Source organism: Natrix helvetica (assembly GCF_964273705.1).
Source record: "Natrix helvetica genome assembly, chromosome: 1".
NCBI lineage: Eukaryota > Metazoa > Chordata > Lepidosauria > Squamata > Natricidae > Natrix > Natrix helvetica.
Genome location: NC_138548.1, coordinates 93,381,096 through 93,399,754, shown reverse-complemented (window position 1 = coordinate 93,399,754; position 18,659 = coordinate 93,381,096). Strand labels below are relative to the sequence as shown.

General features: G+C 39.3%; 1 protein-coding gene across 9 annotated transcripts in view; it reads right to left on the bottom strand.

The window, feature by feature from the left end:
- ANO5 (anoctamin 5) overlaps window positions 1–18,378 on the bottom strand; it is a 76,368-nt gene extending 57,990 nt beyond the window's left edge. For 2 of the 9 annotated variants that reach the window (XM_081938553.1, XM_081938555.1), the window contains exon 1: window positions 18,056–18,377. In XM_081938553.1, the coding sequence (XP_081794679.1) occupies window positions 18,056–18,116 (61 nt within the window). In that variant the 5' untranslated portion in view covers window positions 18,117–18,377. Of the gene's footprint in view, window positions 1–8,331; window positions 8,582–18,055 lie in introns of those variants that run through there. The other 7 variants (XM_081938551.1, XM_081938557.1, XM_081938550.1 and 4 more) reach the window with 6 other exon arrangements.
- Between the last annotated feature and the right edge of the window lie 281 nt (window positions 18,379–18,659).

Sequence of the window (18,659 nt, the reverse complement as noted above, 5' to 3'; positions counted from 1 at the left end):
ATAAAATCAAAATCAAATCAAAGGTTAGGGTACATGAGGGTGTGCAAGAAGCACTGTGTGAATTAGAGAGGGTGTGAGGGTATGCATGAGAGATGCAGCACAGGTGAGTACAGCATAGATCAGGCTGTGAAGCTGTGAAATGGGCCACAGAAGGCATGTGGGGGGCAGACAAGAGGTGCAGTTTACATCAGGAAGAATGTGCAAGGGTGTGGCATGGTTAGAGGGGGCAGGTATGACAAGGATATGAGAGAGGCCTGGTGCGGGTGAGGAAGGATGCGTGGAGATATTGTGCAGTACAGGGATGATAGAATGTATGAGGCTGCAGTGTGGCTGAGGGAGGAGGATATGTAGGAGAGGAAGCTACGTTCTTCCCTGACTTCCCCACTGACTTATTAGGGAAGGCACAGGGAAAGTTGCAAATGGCAATCATGAAATTGTGAGGTGCTTGGCAACTGGTTGTAAGTATGAATGCATTAACAATGGGCTGCCATATCATTATCATATCACTATAGGGGTACTGGCACAGCCAGAACTCATATTACCTAAGCAACAAGTATTTTAAGAGTCTGCAAATATATGTGGCTAACCAAAAAGATACTTGCTAACACAGTTTTATTTACACAAACAAATATCAATGGATTTACATTTACATTATTCGTTATATTTAACATGTTGCAGGAGTATCCTTAACAAACCTAATAAGGAGCTCTAATTTACAACTGAGAGTTTTTATTATTGTGGGTTGGCACCAAGCTAAAAACCAGCAAACTGTGAACGTTAGTCCTGCCTTAGGCATAAATCATCTGGGTAACTATGGGTCTATGACTTTCTGTTCGCTCAAGGAAGTGGGCAATGACAAACCACTTCTAAAAACAGTAACAAGAAGACCATAGAGATTAGGTGTTAAAACTGAATCAAAACATACACAAAAAGAAAGAACCAGAATTGTAATATACTGTATACATTACAAAATTAATTCAAACCAATTTGCCTCAGGGATTATTATTGCTTCATTAGATATGGACAATACATTGTCCTTGAACTATTCCTGTATCTTGAAATGTATCAAAGAAGGAGCTGGTTTGGTATAAAACTACGTAACTCTGAAAACAGAGTCCAGCATAACTTCTGTAGTGAATGCTTCCCTTCTCACCGCTATGGCTTTATGAAAGAATTGAATAGAATTTATTTTCATTTTAGATTAATCTCAGTTTGCTCTGTCAGCCAGACTCAAATGATAATTAATTTTAACAGAATTGATAAATACAAATTACTATGTCAAAGTCTAGTTATTGTAGTTTGTTATTTCATATTGTTGAACTAACAATAGTTTTAAGTATCTATACCTTAATTTATATTCAAACCATGCCAGGTTTTACTTCCAAATGTTAATGGCACAATTTCAGGACCATTTTAAAGGGTAGAAAGAGTTGGGTATATAAATAATTTGCTTCCGACTTCCATTACACCATAAAATTCCAAAACCGCCTTCATAAATGCACATCAGTCTTTCCTATGATGTAATCACATCACCAGATAGTCTCCTGATGCTATCCAGATGGTTGAGAGGCCAAGTTCCAGGTCCCAATATTGCCTACCTCTGTGAATATTTCATAAAAAATAGTCACAAAAACTAAATTTTAAGCTTTAAAAAAGCACTTTTTTATCATGACTATTTTTTACATTAAGAAACAAGTAGTATAAAAACAAATATGCAAAGCCCAATATGTACAGAGGATAAAAATGGACACCTCAATAATGGAGCCATCTAAGCAAAACTCCATTTCCCTGGGAATGTCAGGTCTGTTAACATAACCAGGTTTTGAGGGTCTCCCAAAAGGACAGTAGGGATGATAACAGCTATAAGGTATTCAGAATCCTGTCTGATTTTGACAACCAAATGGCAGGGGTTTAAATTATATATACAGTAAAGAGGAAATTCAGTAAAAGCAAAGGTGATAATTGCATTTATTATTTCTACAGTGAAGTATGATTTACACCACGGGTGTCAAACTCACAGCCCATGGGTTGGATGCATCACACACTGGCCACACCCACCCCTGGTTTAGCGAAGGGGAAACAGTCACAATATATCACATAACAATGGGACATCGCAGGTTTAACACCTGTGGTTTTCACTGTTTACACTCCTCCTCTAGGAACTGCAATCAGTTCAACAATAGCTTTTCAAGTTTCACTGTTCTGGTAGAAACAGTAGCTTTTGGATGTGGTTTAGATGGGTTGTAGCTTTGCGGTATTGCTCAACTTTTGGCTAAATGTTCCTCTGCTTAAATCTTTCTTCCTATTACTTGTTTGGTTCTCAGTTCCCTTATTCACAATAAATCTCTCAACTGACTTGCCTAGCCTCAGTGTAGTTGTGGTGACACATGCTCTTAAATACTGGTTTACTGCAATTTGTGCTTAAAATTATACCAATGTTTGATGTTAAGCTATTTATATGGCTTGTTTAAAAATGCATGAGTAAAACCAGCCATAATCTCCTACCTAATGGATATGAACCATTAGACAGACTTGTTTACCATGAAAAGTTCTAATTCCAGAGACATCATAAATTGACTTATTCTGAATGAAAATCCCTTCTATCAGGAGAGATGTAGCTGAGGTTGCTTCTGAACCCAAATCTCATGATTGTTCTCCAACTGAGGCAAGTCCAGGAACATGTTTTATCAATTCATGTGATAGGCCAAAGGAATCTCTTTCAGGAACATGCCACAAAGGGGCTGCCTTTGTGTCTGCTCTAGAAAGTTCAGTTGTATAAAGTTGTTGTGATCCACCAGCTATCAGATCATAGGGAAGTTGGGGAGGAACGTGGGCCAGTGCTGGAGTCTGGGGAAGCCTCTGATTGATGGATGCTCTGCATTAGATGCAGAGATAGAACCAGGGCCCTCCGACATTTCCCAGCCACCGGAGAGGCAGCAGCCTCTAGAGGCTGATATGAGGAGGAGGAAGAACAGCTGGGGCCTGTTCCAGATGCACGTATGCGCAGAGCAGTTAGAAGAGGTGAGCAATGGAGGACAAGGAGTTGACTCAGGAAGCAAAGCACACCTGGATGCTGAATGGCTCTTCCCTGGTTGGGGAATAAATAGAAGGAAAGGGGAGTGGTTGTCGTAGGAAACAACAATTCATATTTCTGAAGATTTTGCTCATTGTGTTTCGTGCCACAAAGACTGCTTGCCAAAACTTAATTTGCAGTCTTTCAGCTGGGAACTCACAGCCTTGCAACTATCACAAGGAACTGATAAGGTCTGTACTGCAATTAACTCATTGAAGGACTATTGCCTGGACTTTTTGGTGTGTTAATGGAATTAACTCACAAGAGGTAAATAAAGAGGGGTTTTCGTGACAAGGAGTCTGCTTCTTGTTTCTGCTTAAGGCTGGGTCAGAACAAAAGCTTGATTGGTTGATTTGTGAAAAAAAAAGAAAACAAATCACACTGGTGATTAAAGCCGCTCGCCAATTCACATCTGGAGCAATACAAAGTGCTGGTCATTAGACCAGTGTTTTGGAAACTTTCGGATGTGTGGATTTTAATTTCCTGAATTGCCAAACCAGAATTCTTAGAGTTGAAGTCTACTCATAGGAAAGTTTGAAAAATTTTGGATTGTGCAATTCTATTTGAGAAAACATGCTTCTTTCTTTATGTTGTATCTTCACATTTACTGAAATCATCTGAGGAGACTAGCCTACAGTAGACCCAAGTTATAAAGCAGGGATTTGGAATTAGGACTTCTCTGCCACTGAACTAATTTTTTGGAATGCATTCCCTCTTAGCTTTTTAAAAGACCCTTGAAATACTTTTTCTGAATAGGTTTTTTAGCTTATTAATAAGAGCACGTGTCCGGTTTTGGTTTCAATTGCTGTTTTAAGTGTTTAATTTTAGATTTATTTTCTTTATAAATTACCAAATGATTTTTAACAATTAATATTATACAGGCAAAATAACACATAACACTAATATGGAAATCACCTTTGTATTTCCAATTTTTTAAAAAATTCTCAAGATACTTTAAAACAAGCAAAACTAGCTTTTAATATTTATTCTAGATAATCTCAGGGGGAAAAAGCAAGCAAGCAACTCCTCCAAAATTAAGTGCTTCAGATTAATTTGATTACAATTTCTACTTTCGTTAGCCAGCATAATCTATTGGATGTGTTTGAATCCAACATATTTTATTTCTGAGATTAGTTTTAAATTTAGAAATACAATCTTTCTCTCCTTGAAATAATTGTGAAATCCCCTTTAACATTTCGCTTTGGAATACACTCATGACAAATTAAGAAATGGCTGTTAGCTTTATCATAGCTTTGGTTTGTTTTTTTTAAGTATCCATTTTCTGTATTTAGATGTCAGGCTTGCTCAACATTTGCTAACTATAGCTTCTTGGATCTCCTAACTTGTAGTTTAGAAAACCTCTTTGAATAACAAACCAGAGATCACAGTATAATTTTCAAAATCAAACTAAGAAAAAAGAAATTAAAGAGCAATGTTAAATTTATGGGCAGTCGCTACATAGGCAGTTCTAACATCTTGCCATATTCTTAATACTTCTGAAATGTTCCTGATATTAAAACAGTTCCGCTGGTGGCAGGGGGGATGTATCACAACTTAAAATGCCAAATTATAAAATAGCACCCTATCTGTAAATATTAGGGCTCCTGAAAAGTCCCCCCCAAAAAATTGAATGAAAAAATAAAACACTGACAAAATTAAGAAATTCTGGATGAATGTGATAAGTTGTGTAACAGATTTCAGTATTTAACTTCAAGGTATCTGATAAATATTTTATTTTCAATTGTTGCCTTGTGAAATTAGTCCCTAAAATCATTAAATTCAACATGAGCTTAGGAAAAGAGTCTTCAACAATATACTGTATATTTTGAGCCAGGAATGCAGAATCCTATGGTACTTGGGGAAAATATTTTTCCTAAGTTCCAAAGTTAACATTTCAAAAGAAAATTATTTATTTGATCTTTCAACGGCAGTTAGTCTTTAAAGTTTTAAGGAATGTTTTATCTTATTTCCTAGTATTTTTATACATGCATGCATAGATTAATTATGTACTATCCAGTCAATATCAAGGCTTAATGACTGTATCGATTTTCTCCCTGATGATTTGTCAGGTTTTTTAATGGTGCATTTATTGCCACTGTAACTGAGTTGTATACTTACATGTATGTATGACAGTGACGTACAGTCAGGTGAGGCAAGTGAGGCACAGCCTAACCTCTCATCATCAGGGCAGCGAGTCATTTGATGGGAAACTTGCCTTTTGGGAGGAATGACCCAGCTTGGCTCCCGCTTTCGATCTGCCGCCCAACGACCGAACGGAGAAGCGAAGAGGCAGGAGAGACAAAGCAGGAGCCAAGCCGAGTCATTCCTTCCAAGAGGCAAGTTTCCTATCGAATGACTCGCTGCTCTAGACTCGAGGCTCCAGTCCAGCCTAGCCAGCTATGCTTGCAGCCCCCGCCAGCTCCTCCAGGGACTCCCAAGCTCGGCACCAGAGAGCCGCCACGAGAGAGGCCGGCCAGGTTGCCCGAGCGGTGGCAGAGGTTCCCTTTGTTCTTTTGGGCATGGGAAGTGGGGGGGAGAGGCTTTCTCCGCTCCATCCGCTCCCCACCTGCGCTGCCCTCGCCCGACAAGCACACCCCGGATTCCACGCAGCTCTGGCAGGCAGTGCCGTGGCCAAATCCCAGGGCGGAGGGAGGCAGGTCACAACTGAGCATGCCTGACTGTGGAATTCTGGGAGTTGAAGTCCACAAGTCTAAAAAAATTGCTGCCTCACCAGCTATAAACCTCACCGCACGTCACTGATGTATGATCATTATATTTCTCTTTAGACTAGTTGATACAATTCCAATTTGAAATAATCATACAACTTTACATGCCAAGACCAGCAGTATAATACTATAATCTAGCACCAATATACCATGTTTCCTCGAAAATAAAACAGGGTCTTATTTTCTTTTAACCCCTGAAATAAGCGCTTAGCCTTATTTTTGGGGAGGTCTTATTAGTTTTTAGTTGCAGGAGACGCCAAGTGTGGTCGCCTCATGGCTGCTGCCATGTTGCAATATTTTCAGGAAGAGCTTACTTTTAGGGGAGGGCTTATTTTAGTGCATGAACTCAAAAGCTCAATTGGGCTTATTATTCGCAGAGGTCTTATTTTCAGGGAAACGGGTTATCCTGCAGAGTATACTCATATAGGAAAATTAGGAAATCTCCTGCACAAACCATGAAATTCTGAGTAACAGTAGCAAAGAGATAACTAGTGTTTAGCTGTCACAGGAGTCAAGAATTGATGGATCTAGCTCATCATCAAGAAATGAAAATGAAATTGGAATCATTTGGAGCAGCAGAATAACAATCTGCTGGATTCAAAATTGCCTTATCCCATCCACTCTTCCCTGAGTGCCCTTTTCAGAAGTTTCTGCTCATTAATATCACCAAGAGAGTGAATAGAAATTATCTGCTTGATAATGCATGCTGCAAAATTAATTTTTTAAAAAAACCCAAGTCCTTTAAGTTCCCTATCTGAGTGACCCTTTAACAAATTCTATACAAATAATATTCAACATTTTAATGTTGATATATTTTATGTTTGTAAATCATGTGAGAAAACAACTTTATGCCTTGTGAATCTTTCTGTAACTGTAGTGATAGGACATTACTCTATTCCCTTCATGTAACAGCATGGAGTAACTAAGGCAGGGGTGTCCAAACTTGGGAACTTTAAGACTTGTGGACTTCAACTCCCAGAATTCCCCATGGCTGGCTGGGGAATTCTGGGAGTTGAAGTCCACAAGTCTTAAAGTTCCCAAGTTTGGACACCCCTGAACTAAGGGGAAATGAACAATTTCTAATCAAATTACTGGCGAGCATGTATTGTACGTCATTGTATCACTTCAGTCACTTGGTAAAAATAAATAATAATGTATTTCTTATTTTTGTATTTTCAATAGGAATACACAGAGACTGCTACTATTGATCTGGGTACATGATAAACATGCAAACATAATGTAGGCATCATCCCAAGGGTAGGTTAATTATTCTGTAAGAGATGTTCAACAAACCAAAAATACATTTGGTTAAGTACTACCTTGAGAATAGTCATTAGAGCTGTTCCTGCTTCAAAACATAATTCCGGGGGGGGGGGGGGAATATCATTTTGAACCAGGCACAAGTGCAAGACCTGTCAAGACCCATGAAATTAAAAGTGCCATAGATTTAAAAACCATGTTAGCTAATGAGAAGACTCCTCAAAACCTCATTTCCAGACTCTAAAGAAGCCTAGAAAATAAGCCTGAAGTTCTTATGGAGATTGTGTACTTTTGAGAAGCACTTCTGAATAATTTCTGACATACACAAGGCCCAAATACCTAATTTATCTCATGTTTACTGGGAGAGTGTGGAAGAAATGAATTACATGTTAAATGGCAACACATGTAACACTGTTAACACATTGAATTGCCAGCTTTAAATAGGTTAATTAGACCAGTTTCATTAGCATAGGCAAAATAATTGGCATCATGGCAGTCTTCATGATTTTCTGGTAATATTGTGGAAGTGGTTATGCATGCAGATCGAAACCCCTTGTTGACTTTTTTTTTATGAAACAGAAAAAAATGAACTTGTGATCTATGGTTTTGATGATTAGGCAAGATATAGAAAAAGGAGTTATGTTGTTACCATAGATTCAGATGTAAACTTAAAATTGCACTTGCAACTGCTGTAAAGATTAGAAGCTACCCCTTTGTATCTTTTTTTCATTCTTTTCTATTTCTTTTACCTTTTTCTTTGAAATTTTAGCTTTCTCTTCATTTTTTTCTTTTATTTCTCTAATTTAATATTGCTTGAATTAGTTTTTATCCTTTTAAAAAGTATTTAATAACAATTACAGAATAAAAAAGTGGGAATATGCCTCAATGTATAAAATAACTACAAAATTACTTTTAAAGTAAAAGTGAAGACATTAATTACAACTAGAAACCATTCTTACCTTATAAAGAAAACATACCACATCCACAATTTGGGTTTTAGAGTTTATGTTTTAATTCTATGTAAAGAACTCTATGTATAATATATAAAGTATATTAGTTTATGGTACAATGTATCATGACACCCCCCTCCCAAACTGAGCTAAATAAACCATGATTAAATTAATCATGACAACAAATGCAAATACAACCATAATCTATGTAAAATTATTTATTGCTAGTATGCACCAATATCTTACCTCATTCTAATACTTCAAAGACAAGAAGTACAAACTTGAGGTACCTAAATTTCAAAATTTCTATTCTTTTGCTCACCTGAGGAAAGAAGAAATTCCATCTTTGTGCAGAGCTGAAGGAAATAGTTTAGAGGAAGAATTGTGTGGTGCAATAACACAATTGCCTACAATACTTTTACTAGTCCCTTAAGAGACTACTATGCCACTCTAAAAAGCAAAAGAACTATCATAGATCTTTAAATTAGCTTATCTTGATTCTTCAATGGTATCTGACCTAGGATATGACTTATGGTGCATAAACGCAGCTTCATTTTTCACTCAAAGAGCAGAAAAGACCACTTACTGTAAGTGAGTGGCTGTTTCCTGGCTTTATAGAGATCTACACTGAGTCACCTTTCTTAAACTTAAAGAAATATGCAAAGTAGATGTAATACCATTCCAAAGTTTCTTTTAGAGACAGGCAGTCATTCATTCATAAAATAAGGCAGAGTCTGTATTTTTAACCAACAAACAGAAAAATAGAACTTTTGAATGCTTATCTGAATAGCTTCCCAAAAGCTTTACTATTTTTTAAAAATTGTTTTCAGTAGCATGTTCATTGATATTGTCATTAAAAGTGGGCACTTTAAAAGCATGACAGCTGCAGACTGGATTGCAAAGATTATCAGAAAATAACATTTTTCCAGTTTTCAGACAGACATAGAGAGAATTTTTTCCTCTAGACATTCTACTGCTCCCAAGCTGAGGGAGTCTTTATTTGCATCCATTATATGACTGGGAGATTATAGTTCCATGTATTTACATATACAAATACTATGGATATGTGTGGGGATAGCAATGAGACAAAAAAATGACAAATTATAAAGTATGTGTTGTGCTGTGAACTCTACCTTTTTTTTTTGTACTGCCATGTTTTGATTAATAAGGGTCAGAGCTTAAGTCATAATACTTGTTTTGCATTTTAACAAAAGCTTGACTTTCAATGAATGCCCTTGGTATTTACTGGCATGATAGAAAGAAAAGTTTTGTTTTATATTACCTGGATGCAACATCATCATAATAGCTTAATACATCTTCAAGATATAAAATAAAAATTACAAACCAGAAGGCTAAAGTTTCTAGGGGGTGGGGGGGAGAGACAAATATGTGCTTCATCTTTTGAATAAAGAGCTTGAAGACAAAACATGACCTCTTTGCTATTGATGGGAAAATGTCAAGAAAACTACCATTATAGTTTTCTTCAAGGAAGAGCAGTCAGAAAATGCAGTGCAAAATTAAATGTAATGACTTTTCTCCTCTTACAGAACATGCTCAGTAAAAGCTTTTAGAATACCATCAGCTACGTACTTTGTAAATATTAACCTTTCCCTTAGTCATAGAGAAATAATTCCATTACAGTCTGCTTCAGCAAAATGACTTAGAGATGCTATAAATAATTTAGACAATGTTTTCGAAAAGAGAAATGTTTCTCAAATCATCCTATAATTAGCACGGAAAACATATTTTCCAGTGCAATGATAGTAACATACTTTTACTTTCAACTTAGGCTGGTACATCTCATCTCATAATTATAAGCATACTAACAACTTTTAATTCTTTTAACCTCCTCCATATTTATATTTATTCACTTATTCATCTGTTTATCTATTTAATGAATTTTACTGTGGATGATGTATTTGCTGTGTGGACTGTACACCACCCCGAGTCCCTTTTGGGAGAGGGGGCGGTCTAGAAGTGCGAAGAAATAAATAAATAATAAATAAATAAATAATAAATAACTTCTCAAAAGTCCATCCTAGGACTCAGCCACATTACACAAATTTTGTTCCGTCTCCAACCTTCCATTTTTGCAGGAGTTTATTAAGGAGTGGTTGGCATGCAGCTTCATAGGACCCTGGGTGAAGTGGGTTATCTGGACTCTTTTCAGCCTGCTTCAGTATTGAATTGAAATGGTCACCCCTGACCATGCTATCGTTCTGGGCTGACTTTGGGGACTTGGAGTGAGATTTTGTCTGTGGTTGTCCTTTCTCTGTGGCCAGTTAGTTTTGGTGGGTGAGGAGAGGTTGAGTCCTAGGCACTTGTAGTGTTCTACATGCAACTGCTGAGTGAGGTCATCTGGTAATCAAGGCACAGTATCATCAGCATGAAGATATCCAGCTATACATTTCTACTCTTGGCTGGGTGGATGATGTTCTTGCTGACCAAGTGTCTGGAGATTGTAGGGTCTGGATGGTGTTGAATGGCTTTGGGGTTTTGGCACCCCAGGGGCTGGTGACTTGTTATCTTTACTTTGAGATGAGAGTACACTGCTTATGAGAAACCACAAGTTTCCTTTATCACTTAATTTTTTTTTCATTACATTATATAGGTAGAATCTGAAGAAAAGAGAAGCGTAACCTTTTTCAGCACTATTATACAGATAGTCCTTGACTTACAGCAGTTCATTTAGTGACCGTTCAAAGTTACAACGGCACTGAAAAAAAGTGACTTATGACCATTTTCCACACTTTTGACCACTGAAGTATCCCCATGGCCACGTGATTTACATTCATATGCTTGGCAACTTGTTATGACACTTGCAGTGTCCCGGGGTCACGTGACCATATTTTGCAATCTTCTGACAAACAAAGTCAACGGGGAAGCCAGATTCATTTAACAACCATGTTATTAATTTAACAACTGCAGATATTTACTTAACAAATGCAGCAAGCAAAGTCGTGAAATGGGGAAAACTCACTTAACAAATCTCTCACTGAGTAACAGAAATTTTGGGCTCAATTGTGATCAAATTGTAAGTCAAGGATTACCTGTATGTTTCAAACTATCCCATAGTTGTATATTTCAACATTTTGTAGACTGTTGAATATGGCTCATCAGAAGGAAAGGGTGAAACTCAAAGGTAGAAAAAGGAAGTAACAGTACCAGAATTATCTTGTTCACTGCATAGGCAAACTGCTTATGCTGGAAGGCTAACAGAAAGAAAACACAATGTAATTTTGCCTATTATTTCTAATTGCCTTCTATTCATATCATACTTTTCCTCATGTAGTCCAAGACAACCTAGAAAGCTAAGATGAAGTTAAAAAAAACAGTAATATAAATTAACATAACAATATATTTTCAAAATATTAATAAAACAGAATGAAATAAAAAGTCAGGAAAAATAGGAGGGGGGAGTAAATGCAAGGAAGATTGCAAATAATTGTGGGAGGAAATGAACAAAGTTGGCTTTTAAAAAACAAAGAATTAAACAGGAATGTTTTACTACTGAAGTAGGAGGCACAAGGAAATACTAGGCAAATGTCCCTAAGTAAGAAGTTCCAATATCCAGTCAACGTGACAAAGAATATTCTGTCTCTTGTCCAAGCAAATGTGACTTTGGAAGTGACAAAAAAACTACAAACAAATGAACCTAATAGTGAGCGGGCTGATTGAGGATGAACTACGATATCCTGTTTATAAATAATATACAGCTAAAAAGTCAACATGCTGAGTTGATATAAACTTGCTATAAATCTACAGTAGTACTGAAGTCAGGATCAGAAGAAATCTCGCAAAAATGTGCCTTTCTTTTTAAGGAGCCCAATCTATTCTAGTATGAGTAAAAGCAATATTTTTCTACTAGTATTCAGATGCATAGCTATTTTGCATACCTTATATCTTCACATATTAACCATCATCCTGCTCGCCAGTAATACCATGTGATGATGTTGGAATTTCCAAAGCTTCTCTGGAAACTGACAGTACAGAGACTCTTTACTAGATAGGAGTCTTCAACAAATTAACTTCATTAATTTCACATTTCCATATAGTTTTCCCAGTGGTGGTCACTTTTTTCTACATACCTAAATAACTACACCCTTGTATGTGCAATAAAATAGCTGGATCAGGCTATTATTGTTGTGAAGTGAGTTGTTAACGATTACCGAAGTAGCAATTTCCACAATTGTTGCAGTCTTTTCTATGCACAGATGATCCTTGCTTAACAACTATTCAATGACCATTCAAATTAAGAAGATGCTTAATGAATAGTATTTATATCCAGCTTGCATTTACAAGCTTGTAGCATTCTGGCAACATGTGATCAACTTTTGTAATCTTGTTTGCATCCTACAAGCAAAATCAATGAGGAAGCTGACAGGAATCTGCAAATGGTGATCACATGACCCCAGAAATTGTAATGTCATAAATGCCAGCTGGGCAAAAGGACCACTCATTCAGCACCAACATAACTTGGTGACCATGCGACTTCATACTTAACAAAGTTGCAGGATTTATTAAAAACAGCAATTGTTAAGTGCTAGAATTTTCATTGCTAAACTGCATGAACGTGTCAAACTAGTGGCCTGCGGACTGGATGTGTCATGCACAGGCCATGCCCACCCCAGCTCTGCAAAGGGAAAAAAACATCACGAAACATCACATGACGGCAATGTGACACTGCGAGTTTGACACCTGTGTGTTATATCATGCTTTACAACTGCACCATTTACCACTAGAAATTCTGGTTCTAATTCCCGTGAAGAGTAGTGTAATAAATATATAACAAATACATTAACAGCAATAGCCAGTATTGCACTCACATTATTATAATGTAGTAGATATTTGATAACAGGTTGGTGATGCCTAAATTCAGTGGAATATGACTACATAGCATGCCTCTGGATCCAAAGATCATGTTATACTAATCCAAAACACATTTTGGTACGATAGCAGCATAAAATGAACTCTTGATCTTTGAAGAAGAAGCAGGAAAGAAAGACTGCTAATGCTTTTGAACTTTGGTGCTGGGGAAGATGCCAGAGATTATCATGGACAGCCCAGAAAGCAAACAAATCAATTAGCAAACAAATCAATTCAAGGCACAAATGATCATCATACTTGTCACGTTTATGAGACGTTCTATTTTTCTTGAGAAGTCCATAATGCTAGCAAAGGTGAAAGGTAAAAGAAAAGAATGCCCAGATGCAAAGTGGATGGGCTTGGTCATAGCAGGGTGGGCCACCGGAAATGGGTGGACCATAAAGAAAGCATCAGGGAGAAAATCCACCTATATAGTCACTAAAAGCCAAGACAAATTTGATGGCACTTAATTCTTATATAGATAAAAGTTGAAGTTCTACTGATTATCTTGGAAAATAAACCTATGAGCCGTGGTGTGCAGTGGTTAGAATGCAGTGCTGCAGGCTACTTCTACTGACTGGAGGCTTCCAGCAATTCAGCAGTTTGAAACTCACCAGGCTCAAGGTTGACTCAGCCTTCCATCCTTCTGAGGTGACTAAAATAAGGAACCTAATTGTTGGGCGAAATATGCTGACTCTGTAAATCGCTTAGAAAGGGCTATACAGCACTGTGAAGTGGTATATAAGTCTAAATGCTATTGCTAATACCTTAAAGTAGTATCTACACACTATGTAGTATTCAAACTACTTCTATTTCACATAAAGCCCACTGGTTTGCAACTACAGCGTTATTGCGATTTACTTTGCTGTTTCATCTTAAATATAAAACATGAAATTTCACAATGACATTACATGTAAATTGTGTAGATCATGAGATTAAATTTTAAATCATTTTTTTACCTCAGAAACACCACTAAGGAACCACTGAAATCCAAATGATTAAAATAAGATGCTGGAGGTAAAGTCTCCTTTCAGTCAAACTCAAAACCTGGAGACCATTTTTTTATTTTATTATTCAATTTATATCCTGCCTTTCCTTTAGGACCATGATGACAAACCTATGGCATGCATGCCCAAAGTGACCCACAAAGCCAGCACATGCGGCCTTGCCAGTTTGTCTTCCTGGTTTCTGGCGCGCATGCACGCCTGATGATCAACTGTCTTTCTGATCATCTGCCACACACGAGTGTGGCAGTGTCAAAAACCGGTGTGCACATGCGTAGCAGCCAGCTTTGTCAAGTGTGCATGAATGCCAGAATCCAGAAATTTGGTCCAGAGCGCAATCCCTTCACAGGCACAACAGTGCCAAAAACTGGCCTGTACATGCCTGCCAGCCACCTGATAATCATACACACATGTGCGCTACGATCCAGAAGTTCGACTTTTGGAGAGTGTGGTCCTGATGAGCGTGCGTGCACACACCCATACAATGTTTGCACACAAAAAGATTCACCATCACTGCTTTAGGAGCTCAAGCTAGCAATGTGTAGCTCTTCCTTCTCCAACTTTCTCCCTGCCACATCTCTGTGAGGTAGGTTGCATCAAAAGCGGTAGACCTAAATCACTCACTTCATGGTCATGTCCATTGGCAACAGAATGAAAGTGATTTTGCAGTGCTTTGTTCCAGAATATTTTTATAACTTTGCACTTAGTCTACAGCTCCAGCATCGTTCGCTTCCAATCTGTGTGCTCAACTTCAGAGCTCACGTACAGCTAAGTATCTGCTATATGTGAAAACAGGTTAAGGTTTTTAAGCAGTACAGCCATTCTAGGAGGTGGTTGTGGAACTCACTAATCAAAGCTAGCCATTTCTGGTATGTTATGTTTATGTCATTTGTACAGTGTTACTTTTTGGTTTTCCTCTCTACCAGAGTTAGGAAACCTTTCCTTTCCAAATTCTTTTACTTTGTTTTTACTTTACTCCATCATCTTCACCTGTACCAGCAATCTTATGCTGGTTCAACTTCTTTCTCAAAGGCTGGCCCCAATTGGTGTTAAAAGGGAGTGAGAAATCTAGCCCTTGGCTCCTGTTTTGTGCTGTGACACTGGGCTCAATACTCCCTCCACTCTTTAACATCTACATGAAGCCACTGAGTGAAATCATGTATCACTATGGGTTGCGGTATCATCAGTATGCTGATGATACTCAGCTCTATATCGTCACCCCTGTCAACCCAAGTGATGCTGCAACTGCACTCTGGTGGTACCTATAGGCTGTGGGGACCTGGATGTGGGGCAATAGGCTTCATCTGAACCCTGGCAAGACTGCAAGGCTTTGGGTGCATGGAGCTTCAAGATCCAGGACTTACGAAAGTTTTGAATGGAGTGAAACTTCCCAAGACAGATCCTTTCCACAATTCAAAGAGCAGGTGGCAGTCACAGCTAGGTGACACTTTGCACAACTTCATTTTATCTGCCAGTTGGAGCCTTTCTTGGATCAGGAGTCCCTGCACTCAGGAGTCCCTTTCTTGGATCAGGAGTCCCTGCACTCAAAGAGGCCCCACTGTTTCTAACCTCCAGCTTGCTGAAGAAATCAGGTAATCTGTGTATTTAATTGGCTGCTGCTGCTACTACTACTAACACTTTTAAAGGAAGAAGGCAAATTAGAGGAGTTTAAGACTCTAGAAAGAGTATAGAGAAGAGCAACTCAAATCCTAATCATCTCATGTTTGGACTATTGCATTCACTCTATATTCACCCAGACCTACCCTTGAAAGCACTGACACAGAGTACAATGGTGCAGGCAGTTCTTAGAGCCCCTAGAGTGGTCCATGTCATACTGCTGCTTCAAGAGCCACGTGTGTTTGCTTTCAGGTACAATTCAAGGTCCTGATTATCACTTTTAAAGCCCTGCATGGCAAGGGACCAGGCTACTTGAGGAATCATCTCACCCTGGTGTAACTGGCCCATCCAATCTGTGCTGGCAGAGGGAGCATACTGTGGATCCTGTCAGTCAAGGAATTTTGGCTGGTGGACTCCAAGAGAAGAGCCTTCTCTGCCATGGGTCTTGCCCTCCTGAACATGAGATGACTTGAGATTAGCTCAATGATGTTTTGAAAGAGCTTTAGGATCTGACTCTGCAAGATGATTTTGGGACCCAATGGGGAGGCTTCATATTGAAGGTGGATGACTAATTAAACTTCAACCCCCACCTCCCCCACCTAAAATGGTTGGCAAATAAACATTCTAAATAAATAAACAAACTTCTGTAGTACTTGAAAATACAAATCTATCTTAACATCCACTTCATTGCCTGTAAAATGTACAACGTAACTGCTGAACTACTGCAAAAAGATACTAAAGTATGTGGATTAAATTCTGAGAAGGTTTAGAATTCTGAGAACAGTCCAACTGTAATTCTTGGACTTATGATTGAAACACTTAGTGTGCTTCTTTGACACTTTCAAAAAGTTCAGTAATCTGCATATCTGCAATTAACATTTTCTAGGAAAAGAAGTACCATATAGCTGACCCTGTAATCCTAGCCTAACCAAATAATAACTCCATCTTGCTTTATCTTTCTCCAATGAGAACATCGTAGAAGACAAATAGGAGAAAATGAGGAGAAAGATCACAACAAAAATAAAATGTCAACATCGAAAGAGGAACATAGGGCCATCAAGTTGAAGGTCTAAAGCAGTGTTTCCCAACCTTTTTTTTGGCCATGACCTTTAAAATTCTGATGCCACCCCCTCCCCGTGACATATAATTCTTATTTTACTCAAAACGTGAACTCTATTCAGGCAGAGGAAGGCTAAAAGGTTATTGACTTAGTTTAAACAAGAGTCAAATTGCCCCTATTAAAAATCAAATTGCCCCCCTCCCCTGTGGGGCCTGGGCCGTACTTTGGGAACCACTGGTCTAAAGTAACTTCTGATGCCATCAGGTGAAATGGCACTTTAAGGAGCCTTGGGAAGAAAGACAAAGCTTGCTTCCCAATTCTATTAAGAGGTGTGCCCCCACCCCTTAATTTTATTAGTTCCTCTCTTCCAATAGCATATCTGTCATGCATTTTAATGATTTTCATTTAAAAAGGACTGCACTAACCCCAGGCCCAAATAAAGTCTATACAGGAGGTATATCTTTCCGTCTCAACAACAATTTAAAAACACCACAAACTTATTTTTTTTTCTTAAAGTTTGTAGAGATTCTCAGTCATACGGGTCATGGTTGTCCCAAAGGAGCTTTTTTCAGGAGGCAACTGGACTTCTTGACTTTTCTTTGAAGACCTTCCACTTCTCAACCAAGAATCTTCTTCATCCAATCAGAGCTGAAGAAGCTCTTTGGATGAGAAGCAAAATGTCTTCAAAGAAAAAAACAACAAGGAAGTCCAGTTGCCTCCTGAAAAAGCACCTTTGGTACTATTATTTTTTCTTGGAAAATTTATTCCCCCCCCCCCCTTTCTTGAAGAATTGTGCTTAAATACGCTTATTCCCCTGAGTGCCCATCGTATATTCTCTCTCTAGTCTAGACCTACTTCCCTACCGTTACTTCTAAACAGAAGGCAAGTATGTAGCGCTGCCTGTCCTTCAACGCTCTGTTTGCACGTGTATTAGTGTGCAATCTTGTGGAACAATGAATGCAGGAGTGACTATCGGAAGGGCTTTTTTGGGGGGTGGGGTGGAATAAAATGCCAACATTTTTAGGAGGGTGCCGCCCTCCTGCTATGGCCGCCTGGCAATCCACGCTTTTCTTCTTATTGACTCCAGAACCTCAACTTTTTTCTCACCACGGCGGACAACTGGAAAAAAAATCACGCCTAAAGCAAAGCATTTATTTTAATTTTATTTTTTTAAAAAAAAAATAAACATCGGACCTTCACGGCTACCACTCGAACCGGACGACCAGGCCGGGACCGGGCTACGCCATCGCCCTACCCAACCCGGATCCGGCCAGTTGATTAGCACCGTTATATCCGAAAGCAGAAGGCCCCCCAAACCTTCAGCATCGCAATAGGGGAAGCAGTGGAAACGGCGGGGGTTGAAGCAGCCCGAAGATTTCCGAGATCTGCCCGAACCGCCGCCTCGGCGAGATGAAAGGACGAGAGTTTCTTCCTGGGCAATCCTCATGCAAATAGGGGAATAACGAAATCTCCCGCCTTGCTCTTGGCCTACTACTCACCGTCTTGGGTCTGCCCCATCTCGATGAGAGTCTCCTCGTTTTTCTTCCCCGCGCGGTTCATGGCTGCGGGGAAAGCAGGCTGTGGTGGGAAGGGTTAGCAAAAACCAGCCCGGAATCCAGCGGGTGAAGTCAGACTGGAAAGAAATGGAGGGCGGGCCAGGCTTCGGCGAGGCAAGTCCTCCGCCTCCCGCTTATCTGTCTTCCCGGGAAAGTCGGGAAAGCGGCTTAATGAGTTTCTGTCATACCAACTCAAGGGACTGGGAAGGAGATGCCGAAGGTGGGCGGGTGGGCGGGCGGGGGAGGGGAAGATGGCTCAGAGTTATGAAAAAGGGAGGGCTTAAAGACTGAAAGCGGGGCAGGGGAGCAAGAAGTGGGGGAAGGAGCAAAGATTTGGGTGAGTCAGGGTCTGCGCGCGCGCACGCGCCCTGTCAATCTGCAGTTTCGGGTTACTCGACAGCTTGCGTCACGGCGCGAAAGAGGGGAGGGCGAGAAGAAAGGGGCACCGAGGCTTCACGCTGTTTTTCTCGCCTCTTTCTCTTCCTTCCCCACCTCCTTTGTCTCTCTCTGTCTCTGTCTGTGTATGTGTGCCTCCCTCCCTCCCTCC